Below are 23,003 nucleotides of genomic sequence, written 5' to 3' on the forward strand. Positions count from 1 at the left end.
TAAGCAAGGTTCTATACAGTCAAGAGAAGCTGTGAAAACGTTGTCCCACTGGATCACACAATTTTTCATAATATTATTATTAAATAGTAGAAGTACACGATTAACCCGTTGTGATTCCGAATCGTTGTGATTCCGAATCGTTGTGATTCCGAATCGTATCAAGAATTGGAATCGTGGGTGGCCAGATGATTCCTCTTGTCGAAATCATCGTCCATATAATGCATATCACATGAAGCAGGATTTGTACTATTTTGAAATTATGCTTCGATCCAATAGGAATCAAGATTCCTACCTTATGGAATCACAATCCCATCAACTAGTAATCGAGATTTCTAATTACAGGAATCGCACACCAAACCACATAGAACTGGGCTAGAAATTGTCAAGAAACGGGTTCCGGAAGGCAAAAGATTTTTTAGACTGTTTGGAAGAAAGAATTCCTTCGTATTGGATTCCATATATCAAGTATGCTTACCTAGGGCTCCCCTATTCTTGGAATCAATGTCTTTGACAGCCATCGCCTAACATTGGAGTCAATGTATTAGATGTCCTTTATCATAGTTCTCTGAAAACTATTAGAAACAAGTTTGAATACCCTTAACTTAACTAAGTACTTACCTAGAGTTTCTAGATTGAATCATCATCATCATCATTTTAACCTTTTCCCAATTAATTGGGGTCTGCTACATGAATCTTGATTCTCCATTCTCCATTCTGCTCTATTAAAGGTCATATCCTCAGTGAGACTATAAGCCCCCATATCTTTTAGGACTACTTCCAACCACGTTCTTTTGGGCCTACCCCTTGCCCTTTTCAGTCTTCCACTTAAACTAATTCGCCCTCGTAACAAGTGCTGTACTTGGTTGGTGCCATACATGGCCAGCCCACCTTAGTCTACTATTTCTCATTTTATCGCTTATTGGTGCTACGCCTAAATTCTCTCGAATAGATTCATTATGAATTCTATCCCCTCTTGTCTTGCCACTCATCCATCTCAACATCCTCATCTTCGCTACACTCATTCTATGGGTATATCGTTTTTTTTCCGCCCAACATTTCGCTCCATAGTGCAATGCTGGTCTCACCGTTGTCCTATAGTACTTGCCTTTCAGCCTCATTGGTATGCGGCGATTATATAAAATTCGAGTTGCACATCTCCACTTCGCCCATCCAGCTCTAATTCTATTTGCGACATCTTCCTTGATGTCAAAAATACGGTCTTTTTTGTACTTCCTGGTCGTCAATCTTAACTACTTCCTCGTCTCTACTTCTATTATTACTAAACTTGCACTCCATATACTCTGTCTTAGTTCAACTAATTTTAAAACCTTTGGATTCCAGAGTATCCCTCAAAGTTCGAACTTTGTGTCAACGCCGTTTCGGGTCTCATCAATCAAAACTATGTCATCTGCGAACAACATGCACCACGGTACCTCATCCTGTAGGTGCCTAGTTAAGTCGTCCATAACTAAGACAAAGAGGTACGGGCTCAATGCTAACCCTTGATATAGATCTATTGTCACTGAAAATTCACTCGTCTCTCCACTAGTTCATACATTAGTTACCGCTACATTGTACATATCCCTCACCAAGTTGATATAGTGTTTAGAAGCGCCTTTCTTTACCAACACTCGCCAAATTAAATCTCGACTCTATCATAAGCTTTCTCTAGATCAATAAAGACCACATGGAGGTCTTTTCCCTTCGCCCTAAACTTCTGAATTAGTTGCCTAAGTAGGAAAAATTTTAGTTAGGCAAAATTATACGTTGGCTGCCTACCTAACGTAACCATGCCCTTTTACCTGGGCATAGGATGGGTTTAAGGAAAAGTTTAAGGTCATCACCTTCTTAGACCAGTTTTTAGATTTAATATAGAAAATAAAATTAAATATCAGAAATTTTCAAATATTGTTTAAAATATTTCAAGCATTCCATAAGATTTTGGCAATCATTTTGATGTTGTGGATTTAGATTCCTAAAATCTCTGATCGCTACTTCTAAAAATTGGAAGCGAGGTCTCATTGGTTGAATCACGGTTTGTGTGCCCACAATCCCAAACTTTGGTGATGTGGAATCTAGTTTTCAAAAACATTAGAACGAGATTAAAAAATGTGGAGTCGTGATTCCAAACTTGCAGGAATCAGGATTTGTGGTGAGTGCTTCATAGAAACGCAAAATCGCGGTTCCAACCAGAATCGCTAGCTAGGGTTGACGATTCCGGTAACCATAATTTGGCCATATTTCCATTTACTAAATTGATCTCAAGAAGAAAAATTAACAATCAAATTACAAATGAGTTACATCTTTTCACTTCCCAAACTACCCTTCTCTTTATAGAGTATGCCTCTTTCATCAATGAGGTTGTGTTTCTTCTATGCGCCTGCCTCCTTTGGCTTTGTGAAGCGGATCAACTCTGCTACTTCTTATGAATTTGTCATGTCATTTTCTAGCTTATTCCTGGTTTCACATTGTGAACCATCTGGCTCTAATTGTATTAACAGTTCTAGGAAATGATTTTAACATAAATGGGATTTAAAGTGGGTTTGCTGGGGTTGCAACATGAAATGTGATTTTCAATGCGTCGTCATTCAGAGGTCCCGTTTGCATGAGATTTTACTGCTGGAAGTTATGCTAATTTTGATGGCCATCCAAATGATATTACAGAATATCAATCCAGAAAGGGTTTCTTGACTGGGGCCAGAGGCTTCAAACTAATTCCTTGATGCATATTTCTTGGAGTTGCAAGGCTTTATTAGCGTCATAGGGATTTTCTTAAGTATTATTTATCACTGACTTTGCTAAGTTTATTTGCTCTTCATTAATTAAATAATTACACTTCAATGTTTATATCTTATTGTAATGTTATCTCATGTTCGATGATAACGCTTCAAATGACTTGTTCCATGAAAATTGAGGCTCTTTGATATTAATGTATTTCTCCTTTAATTAGGAAAGGTATTAATGATTGCAAGCCTTATCATTGAGTTGCTGCATATTTAAGCAGGCATCTGAAAGAAGAGGCACTTAATTTTCGTGTGGCTAAAGCCAATGAAGTTAGTGAAATTGAAAAGGTACGTTCCTACAATTTTGCTGTGTACTTCTTCAATGAATGCCAGGAAAGCTTTAATACTTTAAGATTTTCAGCCTTCATAGATCCCCTCTATCCTTTGAACTTTATCAAAGTTATGTCATGTTTATCTTATATATAATTTCTTCTTTAATGTTTTTCTTTTTTCTACTGGAAAAAATCCTCTTTTATTAGAATCAAATGTAATTAGAGAGTCTGATGTTTGTATCTTATTCATCCTTCTTTAAATAATTTTTATTAGATTTTGAGAAATCTTAAAAAAATTGTGTGAAAAAAAAATTCTTATAGTTTCATATTAGTGTAATTTTGCTTTTAGAAAATTTTAAACCTATTATAAATTTTTTAAACCTACTTGAGTATTGAGAAAATTTTAAACCTATTATAAATTTTTTAAACCTACTTGAGTATATCACTTGATTGTTTATTTATATAACTCATTGTTTGATCTTCATAGCAGTAGTTGTAGTTTGCAAGTTTGTGATATTTCACCCCGGTGCAATATTATTGTTCTTCTTTGCCTGAATTAGCTACAATGTGGATCCATTTCTCTAGCAACTTGAGGGAAAGCAAGCCTAACTGAGAATTCAATTAAGCGTGTGGTATAGCTCAACATAAACTCCTACCACCTAGCTGAATATGGAGGGATTTACTTTATATACTAATTGACTATCTAATGTGACCAAAGTACCTATTGAATTGAAATTAGATGACACAATAATTGACGAAACATCCCAAAAGTATTGCTTTTTTCAACAAAATCTTTGGTTCAAAGGGGTAACTTTCTGTCGGGGCACATTTGAGAACTGGAAGCTTGGGATTCCTTGGAACTTGGAAGTTTTAGTTCCCTGGAAATTGGAACTATTGATATCTAGAAGTTTTTGAATACTTGTTTGATAGCCTATTTGGACGTTCTCGAACACAAATCAGGCTTCACAATTGTCTAACAAAGCTTCACAGCGATGGCTACATGGCTTCATAGAGAGAGAAAGACAGAGAAAGTGATAGAAGAGAACTATATATATATATATATATAGCCAACCCCAAATCATTGGGATAAGGCTTGGATGGCGATATATATATATATATATATATATAGAGAGAGAGAGAGAGAGAGAGAGAGAGGACTTAGAGAGAAATGACATGGTTAGAGATAGAGGAGTTAGAGAGAAAGGGCACATTTAGTGGGAGAGAGGATTTAAAGAAAAAGGACTTGGTAAAGTGATAAAAGGATACTGTTGGAGAGAGTTAGTAGTGGATAGAGTTAGAGAGAGTAGGACAATGATGAGAGAGAAAGAGAGAGAGAGAGAGAGAGAGAGAGAGAGAGAGAGAGAGAGAGAGAGAGAGAGAGAACATGATTCCGGGGAGCATGGAGAGAAAGGGTAAGGTTAGAGAAAGAAGGGGCATGATTGAGAGAAAAAGGACTTAAAGAGAATGTTAGAGAAAGGCATGGTTAGAGAGAGGGATTTAGGGGATAACACCATGTCTAGAGAGAATGACACAATTAGTTATAGGAAAAGGGTATAATGACAGAGAGAGAGAGAGAGAGAGAGAGAGAGAGAGAGAGAGAGAGAGAGAGAGTTAAGTAGAGAAAGGTGTTTGAGAGAAGTTAAAGAAAGAAGGGGAAACATTAAAAAAGGGGTTGAAACTTCTTACGATATCATTAAAGGGTTCAAAAAATTACAAATTACACTTGACGGTATGCTTTTAACTTTAATTCCCAAATCGCTGTTATTTGGCAATTTGAAGCCCTAATTAGGAGTACTTTGATAATTTTACCTCTAGAGGCCTTAACGAAATGATAATTGGGGGTAAAATTACCAAAGTACCCCTAATTGTTCTAGCTCCCAACACGCAACATGGGTAATTTGGACATTTTGAACAATTTTTTGAGGACATAGCTGATTGATGTCAAAAGTTAAAAGCATTACCCGCAAATGTAATTTGTAATCTTTTCATCCCTTTAGTGATATTGTAAGGGGTTTCAACCTGTTCGATCTATTAACATATACCTTAGCTTATTGCCAATGTCATAGTTATAATATAGTTTAATAAATATCATAAATTTGGTTACTGTGATATTAAACTGTAGTTTTTTAATACCACAATTCTAGTATGCCATGATTTGATATGCACTGCTGTTTAATATATTCTAAAGAAATAAATGTATAATACCAAGGAGAGCAACAATAATTCAATTAATAGTATAATGCTTCTCCTCGGAGGGATCCTACAAGCATGTAGATCGAGATTTAATTTTATAAGTAGCGAGATCCCTATTTCTCTAAACCCACCTTTTCTAAGATCCGTTAGAGGAACTGTGGGATCGAGTTCCTGAGGTGGGATTGTTGCCTTCCCCCCCAAGGTTCCTGCAACTATGGTCCAAGTTCAAACTATTTCCCCCATGCAAAAAGATAAGAATAGGTTTCAACATAATTCGTGTGAAAATAGTTACAATGCTGGATTACATCGAGTAAAGAAATATTTTGTCGGTTTTGAGAGGTGATGTAGCCCCATATAAGGTGGTAACACCAGATGCCAGGGTGAGAAAAGTTTGCCCATTTGGTGGTGGGCCAAAAAACGAAGATGAAAACAATAAATATGAGATTGTTAGATCAATGGATGTGTTTGGGAAAAAAGAAAAAAGATGATTATTAGGGAGAGGCATGTTTAGACAAAGGTACAAAGGTCCTATGATTTGTTATGTTACACGGTCAAGAGGCCGTGGTGAGAATTTGGGAAACAAACTGCTGTAGAGAATCACTTCAAGGAGGACGATGTAAACACATAGCCCAATGGATATACCAAGTGGGAATTTCTTCTAATGTTGCTAGCTTGAAGCTCAGTCAAGTATTTTGAAAGGAGTGAGACAATTTGAGCCTGTTGGTGGCCCATATTCCGTTTGAGCCTAAGTAGCCATTGCCAAAGGAGGTGGAGCTCACAAATGGTTATTTGAAGACCCATAAGATACATGGGGAAATATGGCGCACCATAATAACTGATTCATGGACTGATAGGAAGGGAGAAGTATTATGGAGTTTATGCTGCGTTGTCCAATGGGGATAGTGTTTTTTGAAGTCCATTGATGCATCTGAGGAGACACAATGCAAAATTCATTTATAGCATTGTGGACTAATGTATAGTGTAGGTGGAAGAGCAATGTATCACTAGGTTGTCACAAACATGGTTGTGGCCTATTTTTGGGACACCATGCACAACAACATCATATGGGCCTCATGCTTGAGGTGATTGGTAAGTTGGAAATTGTCATGGGGACAATAAAGGTCAAACACCATTACTATTTTCATTTATGACCACACACATGTCCTTGCCATGATGAGGTTGTTCATTAAGAAGAGGAAGTTCATAAGGCAAGGGATGATGCGGTTTGCCACTTCATACTTGACACTACAATCTACTATTGCACAAATAACAGATCAAGAGCAAGTGGACCAAGCACAAAAGGAAAGGCGGCATTTCGTATTATTCTAGAACCCCAATTTGAGAATGGGGTGGCCTACTCCTACCAAGTGTTCAATCCCTTGATAAAGGTGTTGCATTTGATGGATGGTGAAAAGGAAGATGAGGAACTTTCGGTATGATGAGAAAAAATATTCACCAATTTAAAAGATTGCAGATGAAAAGTGGCGTACCTGCATAGGCCCTTGAGTGGAGTGGGGTATTTTATCAAACCACACTACTTTTATACTAGTTATGAGATTGATTTTAAGAGTCAGATCATGGAACAATTTAATATGTGCGCCATTATGCTCAATACAATGTGAACATTCAAGTGCTCCTAACAATAAAGTTGAATTTGTACGAGTTTTAGATTGTGCCACTAGGGACAAATAATATCAATAAGGCATAAAATTAAAGTCCATCGAGGTAATCTTTGTTCTTACTTATTCCCAGCGTTTAAAAAAGTGTATCGGTGACCCGAATCGGTCATACCCATACCCGTGTCGGATCGGTGGATCGGTTCGAAGAATTGCTGAATCGGCCAGTTTTGTAACGAATTTTTTTCAAAAAATTGCTATAAATCTAAATATAGTGTTCTTTTAGTTTCTAAAAGAAATAGTGACAATTGCATTATGTTTTTTCATTATTGTGTAAAAAAATGTAAACACTGAGAATCTGTTTCATGTCAAGTGTTTGTTGTCTGTATTTTATAATAAAAATAAAAATAAAAATGCAACATGGCAATAAAATGAATATCTCTAACTCAATTTATTTATTTTATTATTATATTAACTTAGGAGTCTTGAATTTTGAAAGAAGATATATGGAACAAGTTTAATGTAATTAATTAGTTAGAATATATTTTTTATAATTATATGTAATTAAAACTTAACTATATGTACTTTTATTTTTTGTAAATTATAAAAAAGAAATTAATATTATTAATTTTAAAAAACATTATTTTATAGATTGTTTCATGTAGGCGAATATAAGCAAGAGAGATAGAAGCAATCAAGAAAAGTTGATGAGTGCCCTTTTACCCTGCCTGAACTCTCTCTTTCCGACGCTACTCATATTTTCCCATGTTCTTGCAACAATTCCATCAAAACCCTAACATCAAACCTCCCATTGACCTTACTAGAATAAGCGCAGGCTCTATCTCTCTACTCTTAATCCGAAGTTTCTCCATTATGATTATAATTTCCTCTGTATCTCTGGCTTCAATCTCCCTCTTTCTGAGCATTCATGTATTAGGGCCCAGCCTTTGTCCTTTTGCTCCCTACGGCATGCCAAATCATTTCTTTCTCTCCCGGTAACTACTCTTTCACTTTTTGTCTCTCTCTAAACATGTAATCTCTCACGAAGCAGAAAGTCCCTTTTAATTCTGTGAAATCAAACATGTAATCTGTTATCGATCCAAAATCCTATTGTTGTTTCAAGGAATCAAAGGTTCTGGGTTTTAATTCCCATTCATGAGGCAATATTTGGTTCCTTGGGTTCCTTTTTTGAGGATTTCTAAGGTTTCTGACTAAAACTCTGCTTGCTGTTCATTATCAAAATAAAAAATAAAAAAATCCCACATCGAAGGATGTGGGGAGCAATCCTTGACGAACTTGCCCTTGTTGAAATGTAGAAGCAATCCCACATCGAAGGATGTGGGGAGGGCATGCCACCATAAAAGGGTGTCGTCAACATCGATGGGTACCATGTGGTACTTAAGACGTAAGCGTGGCATAAGGGAAAGAGCTGACTGTTTGATGAGGCATGTGATGAGACTTGTAGTTGGTGGGGCCCATTACCACATTTTTTATCAGAAAATGGTTCATAAATTCGGCTATACTGTAGCGAATCGGTCAAAAAATCCGGTTTACTGTAGCAAATCGTTCAAAAAGTCCGGATTACTATAGGGAGTGGCTGTTCCATGACATCATCCACCAATTTACTGTAGTGGATCCTGTTTTATTAACGGATCCGGAATGGTACTGGCGATACTTGATTTGGATCACCCGATTTCGGATCGGGTCACCGATTTTTTAAACGCTGCTTATTCCTCATAAATTTGTGATTTGAGTTGAGTTCTACAATGCTATAAGCCTACTATAGTCTATGTATCTATCTTTAAGAAATGTTATTTCTTTGTAATGTAGCTCAACGGGGGGCTGCACATGTTGTAAACGGGTGGCACTTCCAGATGACGGCCCTTTAAATATTGGGCCTAATTGTAGTTCTGTCGCTTGAGACTGCAACTTTAGCTCATCTAAGTCTGTACTTTCGTAACTCACATGGATGTATCAACCTTCAGATACCTTCTACCCCTAACTTTTATTGAATTTTAAATCATGCATTCATGCTTTATCCAACAGATTTACATATAAAAGAGAAACAAACTCGTGCAAAGAGAGGCTGAATGTTCCAATATACATTCATTGATAATCTATATCAGGAGTGTTTTCATATTGACCCCATTGCTTTTAGAGCTTTGGATGATTGAAGTCCGATGCTGGGGACGATCACATGTTCCTTGGAGAGAGTCGGGGTTGTGCTAAGTTTGTAAGGCTGCAAGAGTTCCATGGGACTGTGTGGGTCACTAGATCATCAAAGAAGAGGTTGACATTAGAGGAAGAGGAAGAGTAGGCTGATTGAGAGAAGACAGAAGAGCAAGAGCAATATGTCTCGGAGGGTGACTACTCTGATGATGATAGCTTGGAATCAGATGCAGTGGATAGTGATGATGGAGATGGTGGTAATGCTTCTGTTTTTAAATATCTATGAGATGATTTTATGATGTAAAAGTTGAAATGGTCTTACTATGAAGAAGTTGAAACATGCAATACTACATCAGCATTGTGTTGGAGATGAAAATAAAATGCTTGAGGTGGATGCATCATGGGATACATCAATTGGTCACGACAAAACATTCATGCTTGAGGGGTGTTTTCAACCATTATATAAGGATGAATGTGTTAAGGGGATTTAGGATGATAAGATGGAAGCAGGAAGAAAAGCGCATGTAATTCTATGGATTTGCTGTATGATTAGAGGCGATTCTAGATGTTTTTAAGGACTAGAGAAATCATGTGTGTTCCTCTTGTTGACTCAAGGTCCTATCTTAATATTCTTTCAGATTTCACTCTAATGTCCAGCCATGTGTTTCGCCCCCACTTCCACATGCTTTAAACCTTTGTACCCCCACCCACATCCCACTGTTCCTGATTCAAGCCACGTATCCTCCTCCCGTAGCGAACTGTCCTCCCTTGTCAACTATCCACATTGCTAGGTGGCTCACATCCCTAACTCCTCTTTGACAACCTCGAACCCTATCTCAAGGCGGCCATCCAAACCTCACCCCCCCCCGCTTCCCCTTCTTCCCTCTGCCTCAGCTCATCAACCTTCCACGCTAGCCCCTCCCTCAATTTCCAGCTCAGAGTCTATCCAGCCAGTAAGACCCACCCTTTGGAGCTGGACAATCTTCCAACCCCTCTCCCGCTTTTCCCGATGTCTATTCACACATTCTTGAAGATGCTGTAGACCTTCATCCCGTTTGCATACCTCCCAAGCCCCACTAAGATCCCCTCCTCCTTCGTGGAAGCTTTGCTGCCCCTCGAGTGAAGAACGCCCCTCCCCCCCCTTCTTCACTGTAGGTCACCCCCCTTTCCACCCCTTCCTTTTCTATCCCCTCCCCCCCCCCCCCTTTCTTCACCGTAGGCCACCCCCCTTTCCACCCCTTCCTTTTCTATCCCCTCCCCCTTCCCTTCCCTCCCCTTCCCTCTTCTCTTGGCTTACCCCTTCCCTCGCTCTCCCTTAACCCACTATCCACTCCATCTTCTCCTTGCTTCCCTTCTCGCTCTCCCTCTCCACTGCCTTCGTCTACTATGGCCCTCATTCCTTATTCTGAACCTTCCTTTCCCTAGACCTTGGCCACTCAACCCGTAACGCTGCTTTCTTGACCATCATCTCTATTGAAACGCTCCACGCCTGTCCTGTGGCCATCCCCTCACCTCCAAACCCCGCTTATCATATGGGCATGCTCTAGCACCCTCTTCCCCTCGTCATTTCACCTGTTTATGTGGATACTTCCTTGTCACTTCAGCCCTCTCTTTTCCTCCATCTCTCCCTCCTAACCTTGGACTCCTCCGAGGTTTTACCCTCTCCTTCCACCTCGGTCGCACACTGTGGCCTACATCTCAGCTCTGCACCCTTCCCCTCTGGATCCGCCCTCTACCCTCAACACTACCCTCACCCTAAACCCTTATTCTTTTCCCCTCCTCTGGCACCCATCCCTGGACGCTCCCCTCGGCACCCCCTCCCCTCGTCCCAACCATGTGGACCCAACATTTACAAGCCTTTGGACTCTTGCTGCAGGTTGAGAAAAGTCCCGGTTGGTAAGGAGACACCACCACTTCTATCCTTCGCTTCTCCTGTGGGCTTTCAGATCTTGCCTTCAACCTTTGACCCTGCAGAAAGTTCGTCTTTGGCCTCGCCTCCATCATTGAAGTCCCAATTCATGGAGAACATGGACAAGGCTCAAGGATACCTCCTAACTATGCTGCAGGTTATGGGCTTCTAGTATGACAGGCCCAAAGAAGCTCTAGAGGCGTTTGTCTCAGCCGATGCCCATATTTGATTTGACCCTTCCACCTCGTCAGGCCTCACCTCTCGACGCTCCCTCAGAAGTGTCTCCTTCTCTCCTATCCCATGAAGCTGCTTGCCTGACATGTGCGGGGCTTGTGAATGTAGGACCGCCCACAACTTTTGTGCCTCTTATCCCCTTGCGGTTCTGACCCTTGTCGAGACCAAGCTCCCTAAACCCGCCCTTTCCCTATTTTGCTAGATTTGGGGGTCCAGACCTTGCAATTGGTTAGCCCTGCATGCTCAGGAAGCCTCGGGAGGAATTTGCATCGTTTGGGATCCAACCCTTCACTCACTCACTTCCTCGCATGTTAGTATTTCTCAGTTACTGCCTCCTTTTCTAGGATCTCAGATGACCTTCTTTGGAAGTATACAACAGTGTAGGGCCCGAATGCTAACTCCCTCATAGATCTCTTTCGGCAAGAGTTCGTTCCTTGGGGTGACTTCAACATCACAAGGTGGTCGCTTAGATGTAACTCTAACCCTCCTTTAACCTTCCATGGCCCAGTTCTCTAATTTTGTTGCTAGAACCCATCTACTTGATATCCCTCTTTAGGGGGCCATCCACATGTGGTCCAACCACTCTCATAGTCCCTCTCTATCTAAACTTGACAAGTATCTTACTTCTTTAGAATGGGATTCCTAATTTCTTGGCACTAATGCCCTTGCCCTCCCCAAACTCACCTCATACCACCAACCCATTCTTTTGGGCACCATATCGGCTCGTCAGTGCCCTAAGCCTTTCTGGTTTGAACTTGCTTGGCTAGAAGAGCCCAACGTTTTGTCCCTTATCCCTTCTTGGTTAGAGTCTTTCTCCTCGCAAGTTTAAGGTAGAGCAGGCTTTCGATTGCAGTGCAAACTCAAAATGCTCAAAGGCTCCCTTAAAGAACTAGGCAAGGCAGCTTTGTGGTAATTTCAGAAACCAGAAGGAGGCCCTTCTCGGCTCGATTCAGCACTGAATTCCATCGAAGAGACTCTCCTTCTTTCCTTGGGGAATGCAACCTTCGAAACGAATATAAAATTTCCTTCCATGACATCTTCGCAAGTAGGAAATCTATTGGTCTCAGCAGTCTAGAGTCAAGTGGCGTAAACAAGGCAATCAAAACACTGCCTTCTTCGACAAAATCACCAACTGTTGCCTGACGGATAACACCATCTCCCACATCAAAGTGGGTGACCTTGTTCTGGATCAAATCCCTCTAGTGTAGAGAGACATCTTCAACTTCTTTCAAGCTCTGTTTGCTCAACCCTCTGACCCTATACCTACCATGGCAAATCTCTCCTTTCGCTCCATTCCCCATGCTCAAGTTGACTGGCTAAAACTCAGAGGAGGAAATCCTCAAAGCCGTAAAGGACCTCGGCTAAGATTGTGCCCCCAGGCCGGCGACTATCCTGTGGCCCTATTCAATATCTTTTGGGACTCCCTCAGAGGGGATGTCATATCCTTTTCTGAAGAATTTCACGTTGTGTGGTCATTCACTAGGCCATGAACGCCATGTTTATTGCCTTGATCCCCAAAGTTGAAGGAGCGGAGGAGCTCAAAGACATCAGACCCATTAGTTTGGTAAACTCCTCATACAAACTGCTCTCCAAAGCCCTGGCCTCCAAACTTAAGAAGTCCTTTACTGAGTCATCTGCTCCACTCAAGGGGCCTTTGTTAAAGACCAACAGATTCTTGACGGAGCTCTGGTTGCCCCTTATTATTCACTCTAGGCACCTTGCAAAAGTCTCGGGGCTAATCATCAAATTGGATTGGGAGAACGCGTACGACCATTTGGATTGGTCCATACTCGATTAAGCGTAGGGTAGGATGGGCTTTGGGCCTCGTTGGTTGTGCAATTGGATCCTGGGCTGTGTATCCAATGCCTCCTTCTTCATACTTCTCAACAGAACTCCTAAAGGCTACTTCCCCTCTTCAAGGGGTCTGAGGCAGGGTGACCCCCTCTCACCCTTCTTGTTTGCCTAGCGGCTGAGGTTTTCAGCCGCTCTATCTCGGGGCTTTACAATAATAGCCTCCTCTCAGGCTTCAAACTTGGTAGCCAAGGCCCTGAGATCTACCAACTAGCCCTGAGATCTCCCATCTACAATATGAAGATGAGATGCTACTGTTCTGGGAAGCGACGACTCAATAGGTTGAAACTTTGGTCCTTTTCCTTAAATGCTTTGAGATAGCCATGGGATTCCATGTAAATTTAGCCAAACAACAATGACGGGCATTTCATTGGACCCCCAAACTGTCAAAATCCTAGCCTACCATTCGGGCGGTAAGGTCATACCCTCTACCTATTTAGGCCTACCTCTCTATATAGGCAAGCGCAAAACACAGGCTCTAGCGTCATATTATAGACAACTTCGATCTTCGCTTTGTGTGCTGGAAGGGTGGGTTCTTGTCCTCCGCTGGCCGCATCACTCTCAGAAAGGTGACCCTTTCCAACATCCCAATCTTCCAAATGTCTCTCTTCCACATGCTTGCCTTAGCGGTCGCTCGCCTTGAACAACTCATGAGGAACTTCCTTTGGTCATGGGAAGGCAGCAAGAAATTCCATCTTATCTCATGAAATATAGTTTGCTCATCTAAATCAGCATGGAGAGTGAAAACTTGCAATCTAGCTCTGCTGGGGAAATGGTGGCGGCGTTTTGTGACCCAAGAGAACCATATTTGGAGGAAGGTCCTGAAATCTAAGGATCATTGTGAGGACCTTGCTTGGCTCCCTGGGGGGAGGATCAATAGTAACTCCGAGGGTGTGGAAGGCCCTTAACTGCCTTGAACTCTTCAAGGTCCATATTCGCTTTCGGCCCAAAGCCGGTACTAGAGTTCAGTTCTGATTGGACCTGTGGATAGGTCATACACTGTTGAGAGATATGTTTCATAACCTATACCTCCTGGCTATCAACCGTAATGCGACAGTTGCAGAGCAATTTGACTGCGTGGGACATAGGTTGTGGAACCTGGGATTTAGAAGGCCCCAGATGGACCACAAAGTGCTGGACTTCTTATCGCTTTATTCCCTCCACTCCTTACTCCCTAGTCAGGGCCTAATAAAATAGTGTGGGCCACTTGTACCCTTAGGGTGTCCTCAGTCTCTTCATTTTACCGTGTTCTTTACTCCTCGGTCAACCTCCCTGCCCCCATCCCTGCCACCGCAACCAGAGCTTGGTCTACCCTTTCCTTACCAAAAATTCAAGTTTTCAGCTGGATTGCCATCTCAGAATGGGCTCTCACAGTGGACCAACTGCAGCAGAGAGGCATACAAACCCCAAATCGGTGCATCATGTGCACCAACGACGAAGAAACAAATGCTCACCTCTTTATCCACTGCGCCTTGCACATGCCCTTTGGGGAGTCATCTTAAAGATCATTGGGCGGCAATGTGTGACTCCACCTTGTATCCCTGTCTTTTTAGCCACCTCTACTCTCCCCCTAGGCCCAAATCGGGGCTACTCTTTTGGAGAACTGTTGTGGCAGCCCTCCTGTGGACCGTGGAACGAAAGGAATCAGAGGATCTTTCAAGGGGAATACCCGTCCTTTGACGCCCTCAAAGACCAAGTTAGATCCTCCATTATCTGCTTGGCCAAAAAAAACAATCACTTTAGGCATTCATTCTCATCCAACTTTTACCAGAACTGGCAGGCTTTATTGCGTTTGCGGCCCACCAGGGTACCCAGTTTCACCCTTTCGAGGCCACCCGACCCCGACCAGATCAAGCTAAATTTGACGGGTGTTCCCTAGGCAATCCTGGACCCCCAAGGCATCGGGGGTCCCTTTAGCGATAAGGATGGCTGTACACTATTCTCCTACTCTCGACCTATTGGTTTTGCTGATTCCAATACAGCTGAGGCCACGACACTTCTTGAAGGCCTTAAAGCCTTTGACCCCTCATGGAATCCATTCCTGGTCATTGAGGGGACTCCAAAAATTTGATAGCTTAGGCATTTGGTTCTGCCCCCTGCCCTTAGAGATTTGAACATATCTTTGATGAGATTTCCCAACTCTGCTGGGCCACTCACGTCTCATGGATGCATATCTTATGGGAAGCCAGCGCTGCCACTGACTCCCTCGCAAAAGATGGAGCTACACGGTCAACAAGCATGCGATATAATCTTCAGGGGACTCACTAGCATGCATGGATAACCCATTTTTGTACCTCGCAGTTGTTACTGAATGGCATCTTTCAATAGCCCTCCTAAGGGTGCACATTTTTTGGACCCTTGTGGTTTTTGTACAGGGCCCCAGGTTCATAGGGTATCTTTTACATGCACTTTTATTTACTCTCGCGTACTCAATACAACAATTAACATATTTAAAAAAATAGATAGATACTTTAATTTGGCCTCAGGATCATAGACATGAAGAAAATGCAAATCCGCCTATCAAGAAGTTCCTGAGTCTCACTTCTCGATTCCATGCTGCAGAGACACATTATGATATCCTCAATTTTATGACTATGAGACAGAGATATTGCATCACAAGCGGCTTTGATACCACATATTTAAATTATAGTGGCAAGAGATGCATGTTTTGACATCACTATCAAGTGGCTTACACTGAAATTACAGCAGAGTTTTTCTAGCTCGGATAACTTGTGATTGAGGCTCTCATAGTGCTTTCCAAAAGCTCTTGTAGGTTGTGAGATTGGCATAGAGCTCTTTCTGTCTATCTCTCTCTCTCTCTCTCTCTCTCTCTCTCTCTCTCTTTCTCTCTCCCCCCTTGTGTAGAGATTTTCTCGTTAGAGGTTCACATTTAGCAATAGTCCATGGTGTAGAGAGAGTTTAAGAAACATAGAACTATAAATTTCTGTTTTATTCTACTAGAGCAGAGATATTTAGGTTTTGTTACAAGTGGTCTCCTACCTCTTTTAGACAAAGAAGGGGTTGTCACATCTTATCTCTTTTCATGTGGGTGTCAACTTACAAAAGAAAGAAGAACAAAATTTCCTTCTAAACAAGGGTGATGTCACCTACTTCTTTCGCCCATGTCTTTCGCCCACGTTTTTCGCCCACGTTTTTCGCCCATGTCCCCCACCTTCTTGCTCTGCCATCGCTGCCTCTCAACCACATCTGTCGGCACTTACTTCTCCTCCCAACCTGGCTCTTGTGCATCCTGTCTCTTCTCCCCCTGTTACTGGTTTTGCTCTCCCAAACTTTTGTTCGTCTCCTCGTTTGATCTCCATTTCCCCAATGTCCTCTTTCAAGCTCACCAATCAATTCTGGTCGTCTTAGTGGGAGTTTTCCATCCCCAGAGATGATTTTAGAGGTATTGAAAAATGGGGCAAAAATTTCTGGAAGGAGTCTGATTTGGGCTGCTGGAAACTTTTGGATGGATCAATCTTGTTTTCTTTTCCGTCAGAGAACAGTGCCCTCAGAGTGTTAAAGAGTCCATCTTGTGGTTCCTTTCGGGGAGCAACCCTCTCTCTCTCCATATTGTCAGAAGAAGTAGGTGCCTTCCTTTGCTAGAAGATTTGGCATATGGCCTCATCCATACCTTCACACTCTTGGTGCTTAGAAACCTTCAAGGCCATTGGGAACACCTGTGGCTCTTTTGTGGCGGTCCATTAGCAATCCCTTGAAACCCTCCCTTTACGATACATTTTGATGGTCGTTGACATCCTGGATCTCCAATTCATTCCACCTTTCTCTGGCTCGAGACAGCAAGGTCGTTTTACTAGGTGTTCCTTTCTTGGTCCTTTGCATCCCCCCCTTTGCCTCATTTTGTCTCAGCCTTTGGCTTAGCTTTGAACTCGGGTTCTACCACCCAAACTCGGTGCCCCCTTGCCTGAAGCATCAGGTTCCTTGGACTGTCGTTTCCGGAAGACAGAAGTATCCCCAGTGCCTTCAACTGCTTCAGCATCGCCGTCATCCCTCTCATTTGATGGCCCATGTTATTCAGAGGCTGCCACCCCCCCCTCTCCTCAACAAGCAATCACAATCCTTTTAGCCCCCCTCACCTCGTTACCCGAGACAACTTCTGGTGATTGGAGGGCCTGCCCCCCAATTGACATGTGTCTACCCCTGCTTGACATCCCGTTACCTCCCTTGTTGCGTCTTGTCCAGCCCGTGATGGTCCAGCCGCCTTCTAAGTTATTCTCTGACATCCCTCCTAGCCCTCCTTTGGGGATTGGATCCCCTCGTTGACCCACCACTGCCACCTAGCCCCAGCTTTTTCCCCAATCCCGAGGCTTCCCCTCCTAAGGCTAGCCAAGTGTTCCCCCTTCTCACCTTTCCCCCCATTATTTTTGGTTCCCTTCCTCAGCCACCCCTTCGTCCTCCCTTGGTCTCTAACCTTAATCTTTCCCCCCCCTTTCGTTAGCTCCTCCTCTTCGAGCCTTGTGCCATCGATTGAATCCCCCTCATCCTTATACTGTGAGCCCCATGCGTTGCCTTCATCATTGCAGCCGCCTTTGGAGGCCGTATCGCCTCTTCCCCTTGTTCCCTCCTCAGGTGTCCCCATTCTTCCCTCTCCTTCTCCCCCTTCTCTTCCTCCGTTTGACTTTGTCCCCCTTCCGCCCCTTCCCTCATGACCCCTCCCTTTTGGTGGCTTCTGGGGATATGGATCCCCATCTGTTTGCTTCTCCTGTTCTCGTTGCTCTGATCATCATTGGGATCTCGGCTGACCCTTTCCGTGGTGATCCTCTTATTGTTTCTATTCTGGTTGCTCATCCTCCTCCTACCCTGGCCTATTTACCTATCCCTGTCCCTGTCCCTGTCCCCTTCGTGCCATCCCCTTTTGATCTTGGGCCGAGTAGCACCTGTCTCCCTCTTACCCTGCTCCCTTCCCCGTCCTTTCTTCCTCCCACGGAAACCCCTGTTATATGGGATTCCCTAACTCGCCTTTTGACTCTCTCCCCCTACCAGGTGCCTTGTAACATTATCCCTACTCTTATCACCCACTCCTCGCCCCACTATCACACCTTTCCCAGCCACTCCTCTCTCAACCTACTCGGACCCCCAATCAAACCCTGATTTCTTCAACCCCCCACCCTTGGCAGATATTCTGCAACCCCCACCTTCCCTCCCTTCTCCACCCCATGCTGAGAACCCTTTCGAGCCTCCTTGGACGCTTTCAGGTCACCCCTTGCTGTGGACCCTTTTGGTTTAGCCTCTTCCATTTTTCACATAACCCCATCGGATCGGCTCCCCTCGCTCGGTTTGCCAGCCCCTTCTTCTCATGTGCTATCGCCTTTCGATCCTTCTTCAAGTGTTGCAGGTTCGTTTGAAGATCGAGGTATCACTGATTCCATAGAAACTGCTGAGTCGAAGCATTTTCTTCCATCGGTGGACTCTAATTACGTCGATTGAATGGATGCTGCCCAAGGCAATATACACAATGTGTTGAAAGTGATGGGCTTTCCATACAATGATCCTAAAGGACCTTTCCAGGAATTCTTCAAAGCCTATGCCCAGTCTAGGTTCTGGGAAAGTCGGAAGGCCAATCGTGAGGTTGTAAACCTCGCCTGCAGTATCAATTACGACAGAGCTTCAAGTATTCCCCTCTCTATTTCCCCTTTCCCATTGGAGATACCTTCCAATGGGCTCCTGTTGAGGCGTTCCCCTCAGAACTCCCCCGTTCTTTATCTCCTAAATGTTAATACTCTTGGAATATCCGTGGGTGGGTTTGCCATACAAGAAACAAACGGTCTACTATCTCAAATATCACCCCTCCATCCTTGCTTTAACTGAAACCAAATTACCCTCCCCTTCTCTTCTTCAGGTTAGGCAAGTGTGGGGCTGTCATCCCTGTCAGTGGGAAGCTCTTTCTACTGAAGGGGCTTCGGGTGGTATTTGGGTGATTTGGGACCCTACTGCCCATTCACTCACCTCTACCCACATTGCACGTTTTTCGGCTTCTGTTTTGTTTGCCAGAATCCCCGATGGCTTCCTGTGGAAGTTTTCTACTGTCCATAGACCGAATGTTGACTCTCATAGACCTTTTTTATGGGATGAGCTTAACCTGGTTGCCTCCCTCCCCCTCTTCATTTGGTGCGTTGGTGGGGATTTCAATGTCACAAGGTGGTTCTTTGAAATAAACACTTCCTCTAGGATTACTCTGGGTATGATTCTTTTTAAGGCTTTGTAGCTCTAAACAACCTTATTGACCTTCCCATTCAAGGAACTTAATACATGTGGCCTAATCACTCTTCCTCTCCTTCTCTTTCAAAATTGGATCGCTTTTTGATTAAGCTTGTGGTAGAAAGAGGAGATAGTGAAGGCACCTGAGGCATTTGGGGTCCAAATTATATGGTCCAAACCTTGTGTGGTAATGAAATAGGCTTAAAGAACAGTTGCAAGGTTTGAGAAATGAAAAATCTCGGAGTCATTAAGCGCATGTCTGAACATAGGTTCCAAGAGCAAGATGACCCAGCCACCGTCGTCTCATCTGCCACTGTTGCCCCTTGTGAACAAGCGAGCAAGCAAAGGTTTGGGTACCTCTCCATGAGAGGTGCTTGACCGAGCCAAAGGTCTTTCTAAAAGAGAACCCGACTGCCAACTTTTAGGTGAAACTGAATGCATCTTTTGAACATCTGAAAGGAAGAGCAAATAGATCTCCAAATCCCAGATGGGCTATAATTTGTACTGCATTTGGGTAACCATGGGAAGGAGGATGCGATATTTGTACCTGCGGATATCGATTCACAACTGACCCCTTTTCTAAAGCGATCTTGTTTTGAATCCCCAATAGGATTTTTTGGGGAGAGCACTGCGTCAAGTTTAAATCCTCGGTGGTGTCTTGGGCAACCAACCACAAATGCTTCAAAGGGGTCCCCACTTCTGCCTTTTATCAGGATTGGGCTCCTACCCTTCAATATAGTCAAAATGCCTACCTCAGGCGTCAAATTGGAGACCACCTGACCAAGGCCAATTTACACTTAACTTCGATGGGTGCTCCTTTAGAAACCTCGGGCCTGCAGGTATAGTGCGATACTCAGAGACTATTCTGGCTCAATTGTCGCCTCCATCTCTAAAAATATTAGTTATACTGACTCAACGGAAGTGGAGGCGATAGCACTATTAGAACGGTTCAAGCTTCTTCAACCACACTGGATAGAATCCATTATAATAGAGGGAGATTCTAAGAATGTAATTGCCTGGGCTACAAATTCTAACCCCCTCCCCTTTGGGTTTTGGTTCACATTTTTATGAGATTAACCACGTTTGCAGGGATATGCACATCTTATGGAGGCATACCTGGAGGGAAGCAAACCAAGCAGTGGACACTCTAGCTAAAGAGGCGGCTACCTTGGATTGTTTATAGGATCGATGTTTTGGATCGGCTTCTTTTTGTTGGTTTCTTTGCTTTATAGATATTGTAACTTATATAAAGATGGCTTTTTGATTCTTCTCTCACCCCCTTTTTTCAAAAGGTTTTTTGTACTTTGAGCTTCCGCCTTGTGGATAGCTTATACTTTGTGGTTCGTTGTACTCTTTTCATTCATCAACTATAGGTTAACATTCTAAAAAAAAAAAAAAAAAAGCTTAATCAACCACCCACGTTCCCCATGTCTCCCATATCTCTTGTAGCCCAAGCTTGGTCCTCTTCCCCCCCACCCCCCGCCCCAAATTCAGGTCTTCATGTGGTTAGCCCTCTCCCAGCACACGGTCGACAGCTACAAAAAAGAGGAATCCCATTACCTAATCGATGTGCTCTCTGTATGGCCGATGAGGAAACCGATGCCCACCTTTTCTTACAGTGCCTGTTTGTTTTTAAGATATGGGGAGAACGTCTTCAGCTCTTCACTGTTCAGTGGGTGTACCAGCCACTGTACCCCTTATCCTTACCTGTCTCCAGCCTTTCCCCTAGCCTAAAGCAAGAATTTTGTTATGCAAAATTCCAGCGGCAGCCTCTCTTTGGGAAATCTAGATAGAGTTAAACAATAGGATCTTTTGGGGAGAACACTTCTTGTGGTACGATACTTTCGTCAAGCTTAAATCCTCGGTGGTACGATACTTTTTTCCCTGTGGGTAGCCTATACTTTGTGGTTCATTGTACTCTTTTCCATTAATTGAAAATTCTTTCTAAAGAAAATACTTGGAATCAATACCATTGTTCAAAAAAATGGACAGCCCAGCGCCTAGGCGACCGGCGACTGCCTAGGCGGTCCAGAAGGCCTGGGCGCATTGCCCAGGCTTAGGCGGCCAAACTGGGCGGTGGTCCCTAGGCGGCCGCCCAGCGCCCAGCCCTGGGTGGCCGCCTAGGGCTTGCGCCCCGCTCAGAGGCAGAGAAGTAATTTTTTTTTTTTTGTCTTTTTCAAGATATAAAAGTTTAGAAAGATGGGTTTTAGGGTCATTTGAAACCTAAACCCACAAGAAACCTATTAGAGAGAAAGAAACCTCCAAAAAACTACATTTCATTGGATCGAATCGTCGAAGTGTTTCTCAAAGTTTGGAGTTCTAGCAACCAAAGTAAGTGCATTTTTAGATTGCTTGTTTTATTTTGAGATGTCTTCTTCGGGACTTAGTTGGAGTGGAGATCCGGGTTGGAAATATGGATACAGCCCAAATCCAAATGACAAAAATTGTGTTAGATGCAATTTTTTTGAAAAAGATATAAAATGAGGCATAAACCAGTTTAAGAAACATCTTGCCAGTATTAAGGGGGATGTTTCCCTTTGTAAAAATGTTTCTGAAGCTATCAGAGAGGAGATTAAGCAATTTATAAGTTATGTAAAATAAAAACAAGAGTAAAATCCTTGTCATGGATCTATTTCTACTACTTTTAGAAAAAGTGATCTGGGTTGGAAGTATGGGTACAACCCAAAACCAAATGATAAAAATTGTATAAGGTGTATTTTTTGTGAAAAGATACCAATGGGGGTATTAGTCGATTCAAAAAACACCTTGCTGGTGTTAGAGGTAATGTTGCTTTTTGTACAAAGTTCCTGAAGGAGTTCGGGATGAGATTAGACATCTTTTGAATTTTGAATAACCAGGAAAGGATGAAAATAAGCCTTGTTCTATAGAAGTATCTTCTCTAGATTCTAGACGGAGTAGTGATCCGGGTTGGAAGTATGGTTATAACCCGAATCCAAGTGATAAAAATCGTATTAAATATAATTATTGTGGAAAGGATACTAATGGGGGCATTTACCGGTTTAAAAAATACCTTGTCGGCATTAAGGGGGATGTTGCCCGTTGTAAAAATGTTCTTGAGGCTACCAAGGAGAAAATTATACAATATTTGAGTTCAGAGAAGCACAAAGAAAATGTTAGAGCAGTCAAGACTCCTAGGGCCTCATCTGCACAGACTAGTAAGAGGAAGGTAGAAGAAGAGGAGGAGGAAGAGGCAGATTCAAAAGAAACAGAGGAGGACAAGCGTTATATTGAAGAGGGAGATGACTCTGATGATGGTGGCCTCGACTCTGATGCGTAGGATGAGGCTTTCCCTATTGATATTCCTTCTGATGATGATGATGACGACTACTGAAGACTCTTGCCTCTTGGTGCTAAGTGTTGAGTGTTGAGTCTGTTGACTGTTGTGTTGAGTCATGAGTGTTGACTTTTGTTATACTGTATATTTTTTAAATTTCTGTTGTGTTGAGTGTTGACTTTATATCCTACCTACACTAGTATGGTTTTACAGTTTACTGTTTTAATGATATGGATTATGAAAATTCTCTTCTCAACGTCTATCTTTTTTTTTTTTCAACTTGGAATATGGTATTATATTGGTAATTTGGTATGGCTTTTATTTTTCGCAAATTTCAACTGGTAGCCGCCCAGGTTCTGGGCGGCCGCCTAGGCACTGGGCGGCTTGGATCCCCCCGGCTGCCTAGGACCCGCCTAGTGCTTTTTGATGCACTGATGTGATGGTACCAATGCCAACTAAGAAGAA

The 23,003-nt window shown here is 42.8% G+C and overlaps 1 protein-coding gene across 9 annotated transcripts in view; it reads left to right on the forward strand.

Moving 5' to 3' along the window:
• LOC18440465 (structural maintenance of chromosomes protein) overlaps positions 1-23,003 on the forward strand; it is a 78,306-nt gene that overhangs the window by 46,325 nt on the left and 8,978 nt on the right. For all 9 annotated transcript variants that reach the window (XM_088873846.1, XM_088873847.1, XM_088873848.1 and 6 more), the window contains one exon: positions 3,005-3,071. In XM_088873846.1, the coding sequence (XP_088729972.1) occupies positions 3,005-3,071 (67 nt within the window). The remainder of the gene's footprint in view (positions 1-3,004; positions 3,072-23,003) is intronic.

The sequence above is a fragment of the Amborella trichopoda genome, chromosome 8, assembly GCF_054954075.1.
Source record: "Amborella trichopoda isolate Santa Cruz 75 chromosome 8, AtrichopodaSantaCruz75HAP2 v2.0, whole genome shotgun sequence".
In the NCBI taxonomy this organism is placed as follows: domain Eukaryota; kingdom Viridiplantae; phylum Streptophyta; class Magnoliopsida; order Amborellales; family Amborellaceae; genus Amborella; species Amborella trichopoda.